The 17,208-nt window shown below is 42.9% G+C and overlaps 1 protein-coding gene across 2 annotated transcripts in view; it reads right to left on the bottom strand.

Annotated features, from left to right (window-relative positions):
• Positions 1–15,720, bottom strand: part of AOAH (acyloxyacyl hydrolase) — a 98,699-nt gene extending 82,979 nt beyond the window's left edge. Inside the window, exons 1-2 of one of the 2 annotated variants that reach the window (XM_081931123.1) lie at positions 15,601–15,720; positions 2,171–2,286 (exon numbers count right to left, since the gene is read on the bottom strand). In XM_081931123.1, coding sequence (XP_081787249.1) covers positions 2,171–2,285 — 115 coding nt within the window. In that variant the 5' untranslated portion in view covers position 2,286; positions 15,601–15,720. Of the gene's footprint in view, positions 1–2,170; positions 2,287–13,079; positions 13,105–15,600 lie in introns of those variants that run through there. The other variant, XM_081931122.1, reaches the window with a different exon arrangement.
• Positions 15,721–17,208: the final 1,488 nt, after the last annotated feature.

The following is a 17,208-nucleotide window of genomic DNA, read 5'->3' as shown; positions in this document are numbered from 1 at the left end:
ACAAAAATGCATAACATAAAGACGAACAAAAACAACACCCCCCCCAGTATTATTTTAGCTGAGATGTCTGCTAAAAAGTTATACAGATTGAAAATGGACAAAAACTATATTCTATGTTTGCTTGGACATAAAACTGGGACATTTACATGCTTGAAAAGAATATCTCACTACTGCGTGCCAGTGAAAGGATTATTTCTCCACCGCCATTACATCAGCACATTTCTAAGTGGTGGGGGGTTTATTCGCAATTGCCCCAAATCAAAAGGCTGCTGGAAGCCTTGGAGATGGGCTATGGAACATGTTTGCTAGGCACCTGTCCATTTAGGGATGGCAAAGAAAAATAATTTTGTTTGTGTTTTAATGAGAAGTAACTATGTCACACTTTATGAACAAGTATAAGATGTGAAATGCAATTAAACTTTGAAAATTGCACTGCTCTGAATTTATGTATGTGTTGGGGAAAAGTGAACATATAGATTGCTTGCAAAGATGTGTATACAGAAAAGTGTCTATTGGGAGAAATTGCACTTAAATCCCAATGAGTTATTATGGGGGTTGTTTTCAGGGGGGTGTTAATCGCAAATTGCTGTGGAAATGTGGAGCAGTGAATTTAAGAGTGGAAAAATGAGAAACAGAGAGAAAGAGAAATTAACAGATATTTTGTCTAGCCTCAATGCCATTGAATCTAAAGCATTATTACAGTCGTACCTTGGAAGTTGAACTGAATCCGTTCTGGAAGTCTGTTCAACTTCCAAAGCGTTCAGCTTCCAAAGCGTGGCTTCTGATTGGCTGCAGGAGCTTCTGAAAATCATCTGAAAACTGGAACAATCACTTCTGGGTTTCGATAGTTTGGTAGCCGAAACATTCGAGTTCAAAGGCGTCCAAAGGCTACTGAGGTTCCACTGTATAGTCTGATTCTATGGCAGGGATCAGCAACCTAAGGCCCATGGGCCAGAAGTGGCCTGTGGAGGTCGTTTGATCAGCCCACAAGCCACCCCCAAACTGAGCTGCCCACTTGCGCGCTGTGCTAAATTGGCGCAGTACGGTGCAGGGACTTGCTTCCGCTTTGTTGAAAACTGTGTCTGCGCAGACACTGAAAATCACAGGCCTGCGCGCTCACACAAACATGCGATCCGGTTCATGGAGGGGTCTCCGTGGGACCGATCTGGCCCAGACAAGATAAACCTTGCTGGCCCCTGTTCTATGGGATCAATTTCAGTTCTTGAGGCCTGAAGATTTGGACAAGATGCTGGAAGCTGCGCGGCTAACTATAGGGTCCTGCAACCCTTGTACATCATGATGAACTTGAGTGAGTGGGTGCATCTCCTTGCATAACGGAGAGGTGACTTGAAAGAAGCCATATTTGCTCCTGGAAAATATCTATCATGGGCTGGAGGCTTATGAGAGCTACCTCTCAGACCCAAATGTCCACTTTGTGGGGAAGGTGCTCAAGATGCAACTGAATTAGGTGTGGCTGCAAAAGTAGAGACATCACCTTGCCAACAAAGGTCCGTATAGTTAAAGCCATGGTTTTCCCAGTAGTGATGTATGGAAGTGAGAGCTGGACCATAAAGAAGGCAGATCGCCGAAGAATTGATGCTTTTGAATTCTGGTGCTGGAGGAGACTCTTGAGAGTCCCATGGACTGCAAGAAGATCAAACCGATCCATTCTGAAGGAAATCAGCCCTGAGTGCTCACTGGAAGGACAGATCGTGAAGCTGAGGCTCCAATACTTTGGCCACCTCATGAGAAGAGAAGACTCCCTGGAAAAGACCCTGTTGTTGGGAAAGATGGAGGGCACAAGGAGAAGGGGACGACAGAGGACGAGATGGTTGGATAGTGTTTTCGAGGCTACCAGCATGAGTTTGACCAAACTGCAGGAGGCAGTGGAAGACAGGAGTGCCTGGCGTGCTCTGGTCTATGGGGTCACGAAGAGTCGGACACGACTAAACGACTAAACAACAACAACAACAAGCACAAGTCCTTGTTGCAGGGGTGTGCCGGATGAAACAGAGATGTTGCGAGGGGGTGGTTCTTAGGTCTGGGAATTAGATGGCTTATCTATTCTGGGTGTGGCTGCACTCTCCCTTAAGGTACAAGTGCATCGTCTGGGATATTTTTATGAAGAGCTGTTTTAAATAAATACAAGAAATAATAAATCAGCACATACCTATACAGCTATGCTGCTTGTTTTGGACATTGGGAACGAGGGAGGCGCCTTTCAGCAAAAGCACGAAGAGGAGCACAAAGTTGAAGGAAGGAGTCATCTTCCAACGCATTCTCATTCTGGAAGTAAAAACATAGAGGAAGGATGGGGAAAACTTCTCAAAATCAGCATTGACATAAGTGAATTTCTTAAGGACTGCTGTCATTAAATCTCATGGCGGGAGACCCGAGTGCAGGAGCAATGCATGTGGTTCTTGCACCTGAGGAGCTGAGGTAACTGAGTGCTTTGCCAATAAAGAACCATACTTCCAGTCGCATGTTCTCACTGGGTTTGTGTGCATGCGTGCACACGTTCAGGACAGAGAATCTATCCATTTCAGTCTCTCTCGGTTTCTCGGTTTCCCAATCTTACATTCAGCTCCCCACATTTCCACATCAATATGCAATTTTTCAAAAGCCATCATGAAATTCATTAGCATATAAACACCTTTGTATGTTATTTTGCCTAATATGCACAATATTGCAAAGCAATTTCCCCCAATACAATGCATTTTGGTATCCACTTATATGCGCACTACCCTGGCATATGCATTTGTGTAAAGGTAAAGGACCCCTGGACTGTTAAGTCCAGTCAAAGGCTACTATGGGGTTGCAGCGCTCATCTCGCTGTCAGGCCAAGGGAGCTGGCGTTTGTCCACAGACCGCTTTCCGGGTATTGCAGCAGCATGACTAAACCGCTTCTGCCGCAACGGAACACCGTGACGGAAACCAGAGCACACGGAAACACTGTTTACCTTTCTGCCACAGTGGTACCTATTTATCTACTTGCACTGGTGTCTTTCAAATTACTAGCAGGAGCTGCGACAGAGCAACGGAAGCTCATCCCGTTGCAGGGATTTGAACCATCAGTCTTCTGATCAGCAAACCCAAGAAGCTCAGTGGTTTAGATCACAGCGCCACCCACGTCCCTATGCATTTTTGTACACACTACTTGACTGGAGAACTGCGTTACAAAATCAGGGTAACTGCAAATTTCAAAGGATGGCTGTTGTTTTGGTTCTCATCTTGTTTTGAAAAGTATGAATTTGGCAAGTTCACATTTAACTGTGAACTCAGTTGAATTTCTCCTGCATCCCTCTCTTTGTGCATTACTTTTAATTTCCCACCCCCAAAACTTGGATATGGTTGCATGCACTATATTTCAGTCATGGGATCTAAAACTACATGCAGCAGCAGTTGTCTCTAGCAAAGCGAATCACAAAGTGGTTACTAGATTTTGATGCAAAGAGATGCAATGACAGGCAAAAAAACCAGCAGGCAGTGCTTCTCCAAACACAGCATCTTTTTGTCAGGGACAACTGTGGAATGCTGAATTTTGCCCTCAGAAGCTCCTCTTAGAATCAAGAGAAGTGCCACCCTAATGACAGAAGCAGTTAATGCTGCAAAAAAACAAAAAAACAACTATTGCCAGGACATGGGAATCGTTACAATTATCAATGGTGGACCCACTGTATAATGCAATTTGGCCAACAGCATTTTGAAAAAACTGACACAGAAAGTAGCAAGAGCCAAAAAGAAGCATGGCAATTTTTATGCGGTCTTTTTTTATTTCAGAAATGAGGCATATGGTAGAATACTACCTACCCATAGTTTACAGCACAGTTTGGCTTGCATGCAGTACATATTTAATTATTTCCCCTTCCCCCATCCTATAAATTCCTGCAAATTCTAATTCTAATTGATATGAAATACCTTTTGCTTATGGTCACCCGTCTAAGCAATGTACGTTACTACACATAATTTCGTAACTGTGATAATTTTGGCATATACGCTTCAACACCAACCTTCAGAAACGTTTGTTGTTGCGCTATTTTTAATTTTCTGCAATTGTTGCATGTCATATGCCCTAATGTAAACAAAGCGATATCGCAGTGCAGCCATGTTAAGCAGTTTGAAGGTGGAAATGAATACAAACTACGTCACCAAAAAACAACCCAGCAGCAAAAGTCGCATGCCTTACCAGGAGTTTCTGCAGCAGTGACTCCTAATAAAATAGCAACAGCGAAGAAAAACCGCCTCCTGAGAAGGGGAGTCTCTCACAGAACTGGCTCAGTCTTCGTTTTCCTCTTCCTCTTTTCTTGACAAGTGTGGTTTGGTCAGCAGGGTGTGGAACCCGGCAGCAGAGTTCGCTGTTTGGGGTTTTCTCATAAACCTCATTCATCTGAAACCAAAGCATGAGGCAGAGATACGTTTACTGACCAATTCAAAATTTGCCTAACCCCTCGATCCTATGAGTCTCTAGTGACATCAGCAATGTGTCTTGCAAATACAGTGGTACCTCGGGTTACATACGCTTCAGGTTACAGGCGCTTCAGGTTACAGACTCCGGTAACCCAGAAATAATACCTCGGGTTAAGAGCTTTGCTTCAGGATGAGAACAGAAATTGTGCTCTGGCAGCGCAGCGGCCCCATTAGCTAAAGTGGTGCTTCAGGTTAAGAACAGTTTCAGGTTAAGAACGGCCCACCGGAACAAATTAAGTACTTAACCCAAGGTACCACTGTATACGGGACGCAGGTGGCGCTGTGGGTTAAAGCCTCAGCGCCTAGGACTTGCTGATCGAAAGGTCGGCGGTTCGAATCCCTGCGGCGGGGTGCGCTCCCGCTGCTCGGTCCCAGCGCCTGCCAACCTAGCAGTTCGAAAGCACCTCCGGGTGCAAGTAGATAAATAGGGACCGCTTACCAGCGGGAAGGTAAACGGCGTTTCCGTGTGCGGCTCTGGCTCGCCAGAGCAGCGATGTCACACTGGCCATGTGACCCGGAAGTGTCTCCAGACAGCGCTGGCCCCTGGCCTCTTAAGTGAGATGGGCGCACAACCCCAGAGTCTGTCAAGACTGGCCCGTACGGGCAGGGGTACCTTTACCTTTACCTTTACCACTGTATACAGAATACAAATAAAGAGGGAGCATTGTATAACTTACTTGCATGGCAAGGTAGTCCCAGCCTGCAGGCAAGATATTTATATTCCCAGTGAGCAACTTGAAGGGCCAACACTGAGGCTCCAGTATTCTCCCGCCTGAGACCCTGTTTCTAAGCCCTATTCCTGCTGGCGCCAACTTGGGAGAAAGGTAAAGGTACCCCTGCCCGTATGGGCCAGTCTTGCCAGACTCTGGGGTTGTGCACCCATCTCACTCAAGAGGCCAGGGGCCAGCGCTGTCCGAAGACACTTCCGGGTCACGTGGCCAGCGTGACATCGCTGCTCTGGCGAGCCAGAGCTGCACACGGAAACGCCGTTTACCTTCCCGCTAGAAAGCGGTCCCTATTTATCTACTTGCACCCGGAGGTGTTTTCGAACTGCTAGGTTGGCAGGCGCTGGGACCGAGCAGCGGGAGCGCACCCCGCCGCGGGGATTTGAACCGCCGACCTTTCGATCAGCAAGCCCTAGGCGCTGAGGCTTTAACCCACAGCGCCACCCGCGTCCCACAACTTGGGAGAAAGGTGAGATATAAATGCATTTAATAATATTAATAATAAATCCAGGTTCAACCTTGGCCCTCCAGATGTTTTTAGCCTACAACTTCCATGATCCCTAGCTAGCAGGATCAGTGGTCAGGGATGATGGGAATTGTAGTCTCAAAACATCTGGAGGGCTGAGATTGAGGAAGCCTGAGGTACGGAGTCATAGCTTTTGTCCTGTAGACCTTTCCCAATGGACACCGGAAAATGCCAAAGTTCAAATAAACTGAAAACATTTAATGCATTTCCCGTTCTTTAGTCATGCAAATATATTTTTCTTGGCAGATGTGAACTTTTAAAGATCGTGCTGCTGTCAGATTTCGTATATGGATTATTCAAACTATTCCCTTAAAAAGGAAGGGAGAGAATGTACAGGCAACCGTGAAAAATGGATGCCTCGTTGGTGCATAGCAGTCAGCCAGGTATTCTAAATGCAATATGACATTTCTGTACCAGGTCCACTGATCCCTTTTTCTTCTTCCCCTCAGCTGAAATTCTTGCTAAGGTAGCAGCACATTATAAGGCCTACACATCCTTTAATCCTCTGAAGAACCTTTTAAACGCACATCAGATTATGACCCACAACACCTTGAAGTCTTTTAAAGCTGTAGACCCTTAATTGAATGGCATTACTCTGAAAAACAAAGCTTTCAGAATATGAAGCTTTCAAGGTCCATTTCTCATCTCCAAGGCCATTTTTCCTGAACGCAAAACATCCTAATGCCACCACTTAAACAATGATCCTTCTCTGACCCTTTCAAGAAAGGAGAGAGAGATGTTCGTTTCCGTTTCATTTTTAATTTGTTCGTCAACACTGCTGCACACGACGGAGTTTGCAAGCCATAAAAATGACAAAACATGCAACAAAGATCACACATCCCATAACAACACCATCCCATACAAATATGCCATAATGGGGAAAAAAATATGACTGTTAAAAAACACACACACAACTTAAATTGGCCAAAGCAATATTCAATACAGTGGTACCTCGGGTTAAGTACTTAATTCGTTCTGGAGGTCTATTCTTAACCTGAAACTGTTCTGAACCTGAAGCACCACTTTAGCTAATGGGGCCTCCCACAGCTGCCACACCGCCACCACACGATTTCTGTTCTCATCCTGAAGCAAAGTTCTTAACCCGAGGTACTATTTCTGGGTTAGCGGAGTCTGAAGCGTATGTAACCCGAAGTACAGTGGTGCCTCGCAAGACGAAATTAATCCGTTCCGCGAGTCTCTTCGTCTTGCGGTTTTTTCGTCTTGCGAAGCACTGCTATTAGCGGCTTAGCGGCTTAGTGGCTATTAACAGCTTAGCGGCTTTAAGAAAAAGGAAACAAACTCGCAAGAACTCGCAAGACGTTTCGTCTTGCGAAGCAAGCCCACAGGGAAATTTGTCTTGCGGAACGACTCAAAAAACGGAAAACTCTTTCGTCTTGTGCGTTTTTCGTCTTGCGAGGCATTCGTCTTGCGAGGTACCACTGTACCACTGTAATCCATTTAACAGATGATGTGGCATTGTGGCTGTGTGTGCCCCTGGCCCAGCTTTTCACACTATAGGTGGCCTTAGGTAAACTGATACTCTCTCAGCCTCAGCACTTGAAGATGATGACCTACAAGAAAGTGCTGCATTGTGGATTGCTGCTGCTCAGGAGACAACCTTCCATTCCACTTCCAGCAGGTTTCACTTCCCCTCGCTCCCAATTGCCAGCCAACTTTCTGTAGTCATTGAATGCACTTGGTTCTCATTGGGCTTTAATGCAGGGGATGTCCTCCCAACTTAGGTTTCCTCCATACAGTGGTACCTCGGGTTACAGACGCTTCAGGTTACAGGCTCCGCTAACCCAGAAATAGTACCTCAGGTTGAGAACTTTGCTTCAGGATGAGAACAGAAATTGTGCTCCGGCGGCATGGCGGCAGTGTGAGGCCCCATTAGCTAAAGTGACGCTTCAGGTTAAGAACAGTTTCAGGTTAAGAACGGACCTCTGGAATGAATTAAGTACTTAACCTGAGGTACCACTGTAAATGTTTTTAATAGTTCTGCAAACCATTTGGTTCCCTCAACCTGTTGCTAATTCCCTCTTGTGCGTTGCTAGAGCTGTTTTGTCCAGCAGCTCTCATGGACTGAACATCACAAACAGAGACACTCAAATTGTTGGGTTGTGTGTGTGTGTGTGTGTGTGTGAGAGAGAGAGAGAGAGAGAGAGAGAGAGAGAGAGAGAGAGAGAGAGAGAAAGGAAACTTCATCTTTTTATAAGATATTTATTAAAGTTTTAAAAGTACAAAAAGAGAACTCAAGAAAACATCCTTTTAAACAAGAAAAAAAAACAAAAAGGAAAAAAGAAAAATCAGTGAGCAAAAAGAAGAATCAAGAAGAAAAAAAAATACAACAAATCTTCCCATTACTTTCCTTTCATTAGCTTATTTCCCTGACCTCCTCACACCTCCCTTTCTTGTATTCTAAGTCAATTATCCATTTCAGCAAATCCTTTCCCTCTTTTCAAATTTTTGTCCTGAGAATTTATCTTGATACTAATATAAGTTTACTTTCCCTCCTTTCACCAATTAACAGTCTATTTTTCTTAAATCTAAGAGAAAGGAAACTTCAAAGCTCTTCCTTCTAAGACAAGAAAATACCCACAGAAAGAGTGAATGAATGGGATGGCAGCTTTATATTTATATATCCCTTTTCTAGCTACCCCAACCCACCCTAAATCCCCCTTCTAGGGTTTTTCTAAAAGTTTTTGCACTTCCGCAAGCCTCAGGCTAAACCCGAGCCTCCTGAGAGCTCTATCCTATGCTGCTAAGTGACAGCAGAGTGAGAACTATATTTGAAAGAGAATATATTACAGGGCTGTTGGAGGAAAATAAGTGAAGCACCCTATCAGTGCTGCTGCTATTGTCATCTACCAATGCATTATTGGACGTGCCAGACCATTGTCTTGCCTCGGTAATGGGCTGGATGAGAGCCAATAAACTGCAGCTCAATCCGGATAAGACCAAGGCCCTGCTAGAAGGTGGCTCCCTGGTTTGCGATAACTCCCTACGTCTAAGAGATGATGGCGAAATGTTTCTTTTTTTTTTTATGAAAATTTTTATTGAGATTTTTTACAGATACATATTTAACAAACAGAATAGGTTTCATAACATCCTTTCATTCTATTGTGGACTCCCTCACGTCTCCCGCTTCCACTTTCATCATTAAAAACGAATTTTTCCAAGCAAATTATCATCTTGTTTATGATCTTAAGTGCAGTATTTAGGTTAAACTCAAATAAAAAATTATAATTTAATGGTAGACAGTTATTTCTGCTCTGGCTTCCTTGTTAGGATTCAACCAAATTACAGTACTTTTGTAAATAAATCTTAAATTTCTTCCAGTCTTCTTCAACCCTCTCCTCTCCCAGGTCGCGGATTCTGCCAGTCATCTCAGCTAGTTGCATATAGTCCATCAGCTGCATCTGCCATTCTTCCAGTGTGGGTAGATCTTGAGTTTTCCAGCTTTTAGCAATAAGTATCCTTGCCGCCGTTGTAGCATACATAAAAAATGTTCTGTTCTTCTTTAACACGTTCTGGCCGACCATGCCCAGAAGGAAGGCCTCTGGTTTCTTGGTGAAGGTATACTTAAACACCTTTTTTAACTCATTATATATCATTTCCCAGAAGGCCTTCACTTTAGGGCAGGTCCACCAGAGGTGAAAGAATGTTCCTTCATTTTCCTTACATTTCCAACATTTGTTATCAGACGAATGGTATATTTTAGCCAATTTCACTGGGGTCATGTACCATCTATATATCATTTTCATTACATTTTCCTTCAGAGCATTACATGCTGTGAAGTTCAGCCCGATGGTCCATAACCTTTCCCAGTCCTCAAACATAATGTTGTGCCCAATATCCTGGGCCCACTTTATCATAGCCGATTTAACCAATTCGTCTTGTGTGTTCCATTTCAGCAGCAAGTTATACATTTTTGAAAGTACCTTGGTCTTAGGTTCTAACAGTTCTGTTTCCAGTTTCGATTTCTCCACCTGGAATCCTAACTTTTTATCAATCTTAAACACTTCTTTAATCTGAGCATAGTGTAACCAGTCTCGCACTTTATCTTTCATTTTCTCTAAACTCTGCAGTTTCCAATTGTCTCCATCCCTTTCTAGTATTTCCCAATATTTTGGCTAATTGGCCTCCATATTGGGTCTTTTTCGGGCCTTAGCCTCCAAAGGTGACAGCCACCTCGGTGTTTTATTCTCTAATAAGTCTTTGTATCTTGTCCAGACATTAAATATTGCTTTTCTGACAATATGGTTCTTAAAGACCTTGTTAATCTTAACCTTATCGTACCATAAATATGCATGCCATCCAAATGCATTGTTAAAACCTTCCAAATCCAGCACGTCCGTGTCCTCCAGAAGTAGCCAGTCTTTTAGCCAGCAGAAAGCTGCGGCTTCATAGTACAACTTTAAGTCTGGCAGGGCAAAGCCCCCTCTTTCTTTTGCGTCCGTTAGTATCTTAAACTTAATTCTGGGCTTTTTGCCCTGCCAGACAAATTTGGAGATATCTTTCTGCCACTTCCGGAAGCACTCCGTTTTATCTACAATCTGCAATGTCTGAAACAAAAACAACATTTTTGGCAATACATTCATCTTAATAGCAGCTATTCGACCTAACAATGAAAGTTTCAATTTTGACCAGCTATCCAAGTCTCTCTTAATTTCAGACCAACATTTTTCATAATTATCTTTGAACAGACTCAGATTCTTTGCTGTTATGTTTACCCCTAGGTATTTAACTTTCTTAACCACAGTTAACTCTGTCTCTCTCTGAAACCGTTCCGACTCAATATCTGTCAAGTTTTTTCCCAACACCTTAGTTTTTTGCTTATTTAGTTTGATGGTGAAATGTTTCAAGTTATCTGAACTGAGATATAGTAGAACTTGTAAGTGAGCATACAGAATATATTATGTAAAGATATCCAAAGGTCATCTATGGAAACATACATGGAAAGAACACCCAGAGAAGGAAACAATGTGAATTGTTCATGTACTAATGGCAGAAGTTTCAAATCAATGGAGGAACTGACGTCTGTGGTGCTGAGTGAATAGAGAGAGCAAGGGAGCAGAAGTAGCAGAACATAGAAGAATGACTCAATGGGATCTTTTTATCTATCTATCTATATATATATATCCACAGATAACAATATATACTGTGTATGTACACACACACACATATTTGTTGGAGGAAAGGTTGCTCTGTATGTCACGAGACCCTACAGCTCCTTCCCTCAAATAAAAACTTAAATAAGCCCACAAATTCACTATGTATAGAAATGCCAGCCCAAACTGGGAACTTAAGTACGGAGGAATACTATTGCCCTGATCAAACTCTGATGGTGATCTTGAGACAGAGGGGATAGGAAGGTAGTCAAAGAAGAAGTGGACATTTGAAACTGGCAATTTCAGCTATTCTTGTATTCATTAGCTGGGTAAATGTACGTTTTGGTCTTGACAAAGGAACATTTCACCCCCCTTGATGCAACTTTTCATTGTGGCTTGAGGAGAGAAGCATTAGGTGACTCGGTTTACTTCCCTTCCCGACACACCCTGTACGGTGTAGGGAGAAATTTTTGTTTGTTTGTTTCTTAAACTCACCTATTTATTTAACAAGATTTATATACCACTTATCTGTAGATGAAACCTCCAAGTCGTTCACAAAGAATATAAGCCAAGTGACCCTCCGCTCCAGTTGTTTCCTTCTGCGATTTCTGTCCTTTTTCACGTCTATTATAACTGCATTTAGGTCACATCCTGACACCAACTCCCCATGCCTCAGGTCCTCGTACACCATTAGGGAAATGGACAAAACTTGGTCCTTGCCAATGTTCCCTTTATGGTGACATAACCGCCTCGTGGGACCCAAGAAAATTGCTTCAAGAACAAATAAGCATTTATGAGCAATCATGACTGAGCCTCCCCAAGAGTGAGATGTTCTTGTGGCCAGATACTGCTCTTTCAATCAAGAAGCTTTCAAGGTGGCACTCAAGCCTCTTTTATTGTGTGTTTCTTCGCCATCTTGCAGTTTTTAAAAGCACCATTTCTATTTCATTTTACAAAGATATGCCCTGACTTGCAGCGTGTTTGCTAATTGCACAGGGAAATAAGCCGTCTGGTATCCTAAATATGTAGAAATCACTGCCTTATATCTCTGTTTATAGTGGTACCTCAGGTTACAGATGCTTCAGGTTACAGACTCCACTAACCCAGAAATAGTACCTTGGGTTACGAACTTTGCTTCAGGGCAAGAACAGAAATTGCGCTGTGGCAGCAGCGGGAGGCCCCATTAGCTAAAGTGGTACCTCAGGTTAAGAACAGTTTCAGGTTAAGAACGGACCTCCAGAATGCATTAAGTTCTTAACCCGAGGTACCACTGTATTTCCAAACTGATAGACACTCAACCACTGTTCACTATTAGAGGGAATGATGATAAACACTTGACACATCCTGTCCATGTACCTTTAACAATAGCTTGATCTGCAGAAAGCAGCCTACCATGCCATGGAGATAAGCAACATTGCCCGCTCATGTTTGAACAAGCAGAAGAGCAAGGCAACTAAAATATTTGACAATCCTATTCGCCTCCGATCTGAAGCAGCACACAACTTTGGACTCTGGAACCCCAACTAAGTATACAAACAGCTCACACGAAGCAACCCTCAGAGATAGCAAACTCAATTTTTCTCTCATTTACCCTGCAGAAGTCAATGCAGGGAAATCGATGGAAGATGGTGTAAACAAGGAAGGGGAGATTGGAAAGGTATTAATCTTTGCAGCTTTCTTGCTTTAATGTAAAAAGTTTCCACAAAGTCTCCGGCTTTACAAGCTCCTGCTAGTATCATTAAATCGCGCCTCGCAAGGCTGAAGCGTTTGTGCTCTGTGGGACGGCTGCCTGGTTGACTGAGTTGCGTTCTCATTACTGACCTTCCTGCAGTCCTTTTCAGGGGATTTAACTAGCCAATTCAATTAAACAGCATTTCCGACAAATGTACACATCTTGTTATAATACCTGTTGAGACACAATTCTATCAATTTGGGCACACTTTAAAACACTTCTAACAGTGTCCAGTGAATAATTACATTCTGTCGCACACATCTTGATATGTATTCTTGGCACAGTTCATTAAAGCGTGTGTGCCGGCAGGAGAGGAGGATATAGGAACTTGCATTAGCCGATTTCAGATTCTCACATCTCCCTCTGCTTTAAATCAATTGATCTATCCCCATTTACGTGCTCTGCGCTTTTAACAAGCCCTCCTTTTAGCACAGAAACAACTCTTTGTACGTGAAAGCCATAATGAAAAGGTAGTGAAATAACAGCAGCAACAATAAACGAAAGCTCAAAAAACTCACTCAGTGTTATTATTCTGATTCTCTCTCTGGACTCAGCTACACAGATGTAAATATGGGCAAGAAAAGGCCACAACTTTATTGATTACAGCAAGTGAAAAGGTATTGGCTTAGGCATTGGATCACGTAAGTTGACTCCACCCACTTGGAGAGGGGTGAGTCTAAAAAGGGGGTTTATTGGGGGCCACTAGGGGGCGCATCGGAAGATGGCTGACAATAACATCTCTCCGACCCACACGAGGTAATTTGGAGGCTATGATGGGGGTAATTAGCCTCCTTAACCCCCCCAGGATTGGGGGGGACGGACGGCCCTTGCCTGCTGTGCCCTATACCACCCCCGAATTTGTGGGGGTGGGGGCACTAGGCACAAAGCCCTCCTGTGGGATTCCGGCACTCCTGGACGCTGTCCCTGATCTGCGCCGCTAGTTGCAAGAATCTTCAAAAGAAACAATTTGGACGAGATAAATTGCACATACTTCAAGGAAAAAGGGGGAGTAAAGACTGCTGACAGAAGAGATCTCTGATAACAAGACAAGAATAAAATATGAGAAGATACGTCAAGATACGGTACGACAAATGACTGATGGGGGAGGGGGAAAACCTGCCTTTCCTTTTTTTATGTGATTAAACAAGAATCCCCTCCCCTAATGAGTCAGAAATTAAGAACTTAAGCTGTGGATTTAAGACTGTGTGGAGATAAACTTTTGAAGCAAAGCAATGTTTCAAGACGAAGCTGCAAAGCTAAGAGTTTTGGAATGACGCAGTTAAAAATGCGGTCGCCATTTTGGGAGGCATTGTTGGTGCTCTTGGGTCTGGGAGGAGAAAGAGAGAAATAGAGCTGTTTACATATCGTGGATCAACTCCTTGGTGGGACTTAAGAGTGACAAATGCCTAATTTATGATGGAAAGAGTGATGTTATCTACGAAGGAGATATATGGAAACCATCTGGACTTAGATTGGAGGAACGGGAAATCCACACAGGATTATTATATTTGCTTATCGGCTTAAGGAGACTAACAGAAGAGATCGTAAAGGAAAAAGAGAAATTATATGAACAAGATATGATGTGGAAACACCAAGATAAGACTGGATAGAATTATGAACTTTGTCTGGACTGATTGGGACTGATTTGGACATTAACGCAGTAATAAGAAGATGATCTGAATCCCCCTTTGGATCTTGAAGTATGGGTTCCCCCAACAAAATTTAAAAATTTGGCTTTGTAATTTGGAATTTATGCGATGTGATTTAATTTGATGTGATTGGCCAGTTAATAAAAATTATTTTTTTAAAAATAAAATATAATAAAAAGGGGGTTTATTCATCAGTAGGTGGAGCCTGTTGATGCTAATCCAACTATAGGCTCTCCCCTGATGCCACCGAGGGTCGTGCCACGGCCTCCCGCCACGCAGGCATCGGACAGGATCCACGACCGCCGGATTCCTTTAACGGAATACCCAAAAATTGAAGGCGTGGACGATGCCCCAACTACAATGTGCTCCGCCAGGTAGCCGCTAGCAAGAAGAAGCTAAGGAATTTTGCACAGTGATTATCAAGCCCAACAGGAGGCTAATTCCAGTTGATTTTGAGGTAAGGTAAAATCGTGGTGGCAAGGGAAAGGTTTGGAAGGAGAAAGAAAGACCAGTTTATTATAACGGTTTAAGTGTTTTAAGTACATTATACAAATGTGACACTAGGTGGCAATGGCAAACTAATGGCAAATTCAATGTATTTTTCAAAACACTTTTTAAAAAAGCATTTTCACAGTTTTTTATATGTGTCTAGATTCCTACCTGCCTAGGAACCATACCTAGATTTTGCAGTGACTGGCGCTTTCAAAACAGCCAGATTTATGTATAAGCTAAACAAGCTATAGCTTAGGGCCCCACTCTCTTAGGCTCCCCCCAAAAAAATTTAAAGGAAAAAAACCTGGATGCACATTTCCAAAATTTAAGATAAAAAAACAAATAAAATAAAACCTACATACAGCAACAGCATTTTGTGTTGTGTAGGCTCCTATGATGGAAGAATTGGCCTGCTAGCCTGCTCCCTAAAATGTCACTGGTTTGCTCATTTCTATATATAGGGTGCCTACATTCTGCATGGACTGGCTGTAATAATTACAGTGGTACCTCTGAATGCGAACGGGATCCGTTCCGGAGCCCCGTTCGCATCCTGAAGCAAACACAACCCATTTCCGCGCGAGCGCGGGTCGCGATTCGCCGCTTTTGCGCATGTGCGTGACGTCATTTTGAGTGTCTGCGCATGCACGAGCGGCAAAACCTGGAAGTAACGACTCCGTTACTTCCGGGTCACCGCGGAATGCAACCCGAAAATATTCATCCCGAAGCATATTTAACACGAGGTGTACTGTACTTTGATAAAATACATATTTTGTTATGTGCAAATGGCTTTAGATACCTATTAGGCCCATAAATTACCACATAGCAGATATTCAACACAAAAAGCAGCAACAATTTGTTGCTGACAAAGGACAGCTGGACATATAAAGGGCCCCATTACCTTCAGTATCTTAGGGCCTCATCAAACCTAAATCTGGCCCTGCCTGCTGCCAGGGAAGGGACAGATGCTTCTTGCCAGAGGTCCAAACTGGCCTCTTGCAAAGGACTTTCTCCCGACCGCCTTCCTTCCATTGCGTCATCTGTTTCACCTCCCTCTGTGATCCTTCTTCCTCCTTGGAAGTGAGTCCAGGGGCTGCAGGTTACTCACCTGAGATAATATACTGAAAATGAGACTATTGTATAAATGGCCCATAGAGAATTAGGGTCTCTGCATACTAGCAATCTGAGGGTTGAGGTTTGTATTTATTATTAATTATTATTATTAATAATAATAATACCCTGCACATCTGGCTAGGTTGCCCCAGCCACTCTGGGCAGCTTCCAACACAAATGACAATAATGATAATAATAAAACATCAGACATTAATAGTAACAATCTGACCCAATATAAAAACAAATGATAACTTTTAAATAAACAACTTCTATCAAATGAAGCAATATTGAATAATCCATTAGAATCCAATAGATAAACAGTAAAATTAAACATCAGCAAATAATAATTCAACAGTTTACACTTATCAATTACAAAGAATTACTAATCTGTAAACAATAAAAATAACAGCAAATCACAATGCATAAAGTACCACAAAACATAGAAAACCATGTAAAGGGATCAAACTGAGAAACAAGCTTATAAAAATTTTAAAAATATCCCTGCACTCCTCTCTTCCCGGCTGATTCCGCTGTTTTCAAAGGCTCCCAGGGCTGGGGCAAGGCAGAAAGTCTCTTTCCCCTCCCAACACGGAAGATTGTAGGAAGCTAAGAAACACCTGGAAGCAAGATAAGCCAAGCGAGCCTTAGTTTAAATAAAAGGTTATTTCCTCGTGTTTGTAAGCAGGAAACATTTGCCATAAATGCACAGACAGAGATATATCATAATAGCACAGGAAAACATTTCGAGCTTACCACTGTGATGAAAAATTCATTATTCATGCACTGACACCAGTCTGTTTCTTTAATCCTAGACACAGCAGTTACTTCTGATGACTGGAGGATATAAATACAAAGTCCCTGGCGATTAAAGAAATCTGTAACTTTTATCCAAAATTCATCATCTCTTGTTTACAGAACACGGCTTTATTTTTTGCTCTAGTGTTCCAAAACACTCCACAATCCATCTCTACTCGCAGCACATTTATGAGGCCCAGAACTTTGCCAATGCCTTTCCTCTGTCTAAGCAACCAAATGGATTGCAGATTCCCTGGCCTACGGCTTATCAGTGGGGGGCGAAGAGGTTTAATTGCCATGGAAAAAGCAAGAGTGAGAGGAAACATTGAATCGGCAGCTATTTTTTAAGACAATATATTCAACACTTTCATCACAGAAGCCAATTCCCTGACAAAGAGTTAGATAGCTGAGAAAGAGCTTCAGAGAGAAAACGAGATCACCATCACTGGAAGGGATTGGAGGGTCACAGACACCCCTATTCTATATCCAGATCTAGATAGCAAGTCTGGCCACTGTGGACGGCAAAAAGCCAATCAAAGGAAGACGTGATTCTTCTGAGCATCTGCAGTGACTTTCTCGCACCACTGTAATCATGTGGTAG

Source organism: Podarcis melisellensis, assembly GCF_964234715.1.
Source record: "Podarcis melisellensis genome assembly, chromosome: 12".
NCBI lineage: Eukaryota > Metazoa > Chordata > Lepidosauria > Squamata > Lacertidae > Podarcis > Podarcis melisellensis.
This window is presented reverse-complemented; position numbering and strand designations above follow the sequence as displayed.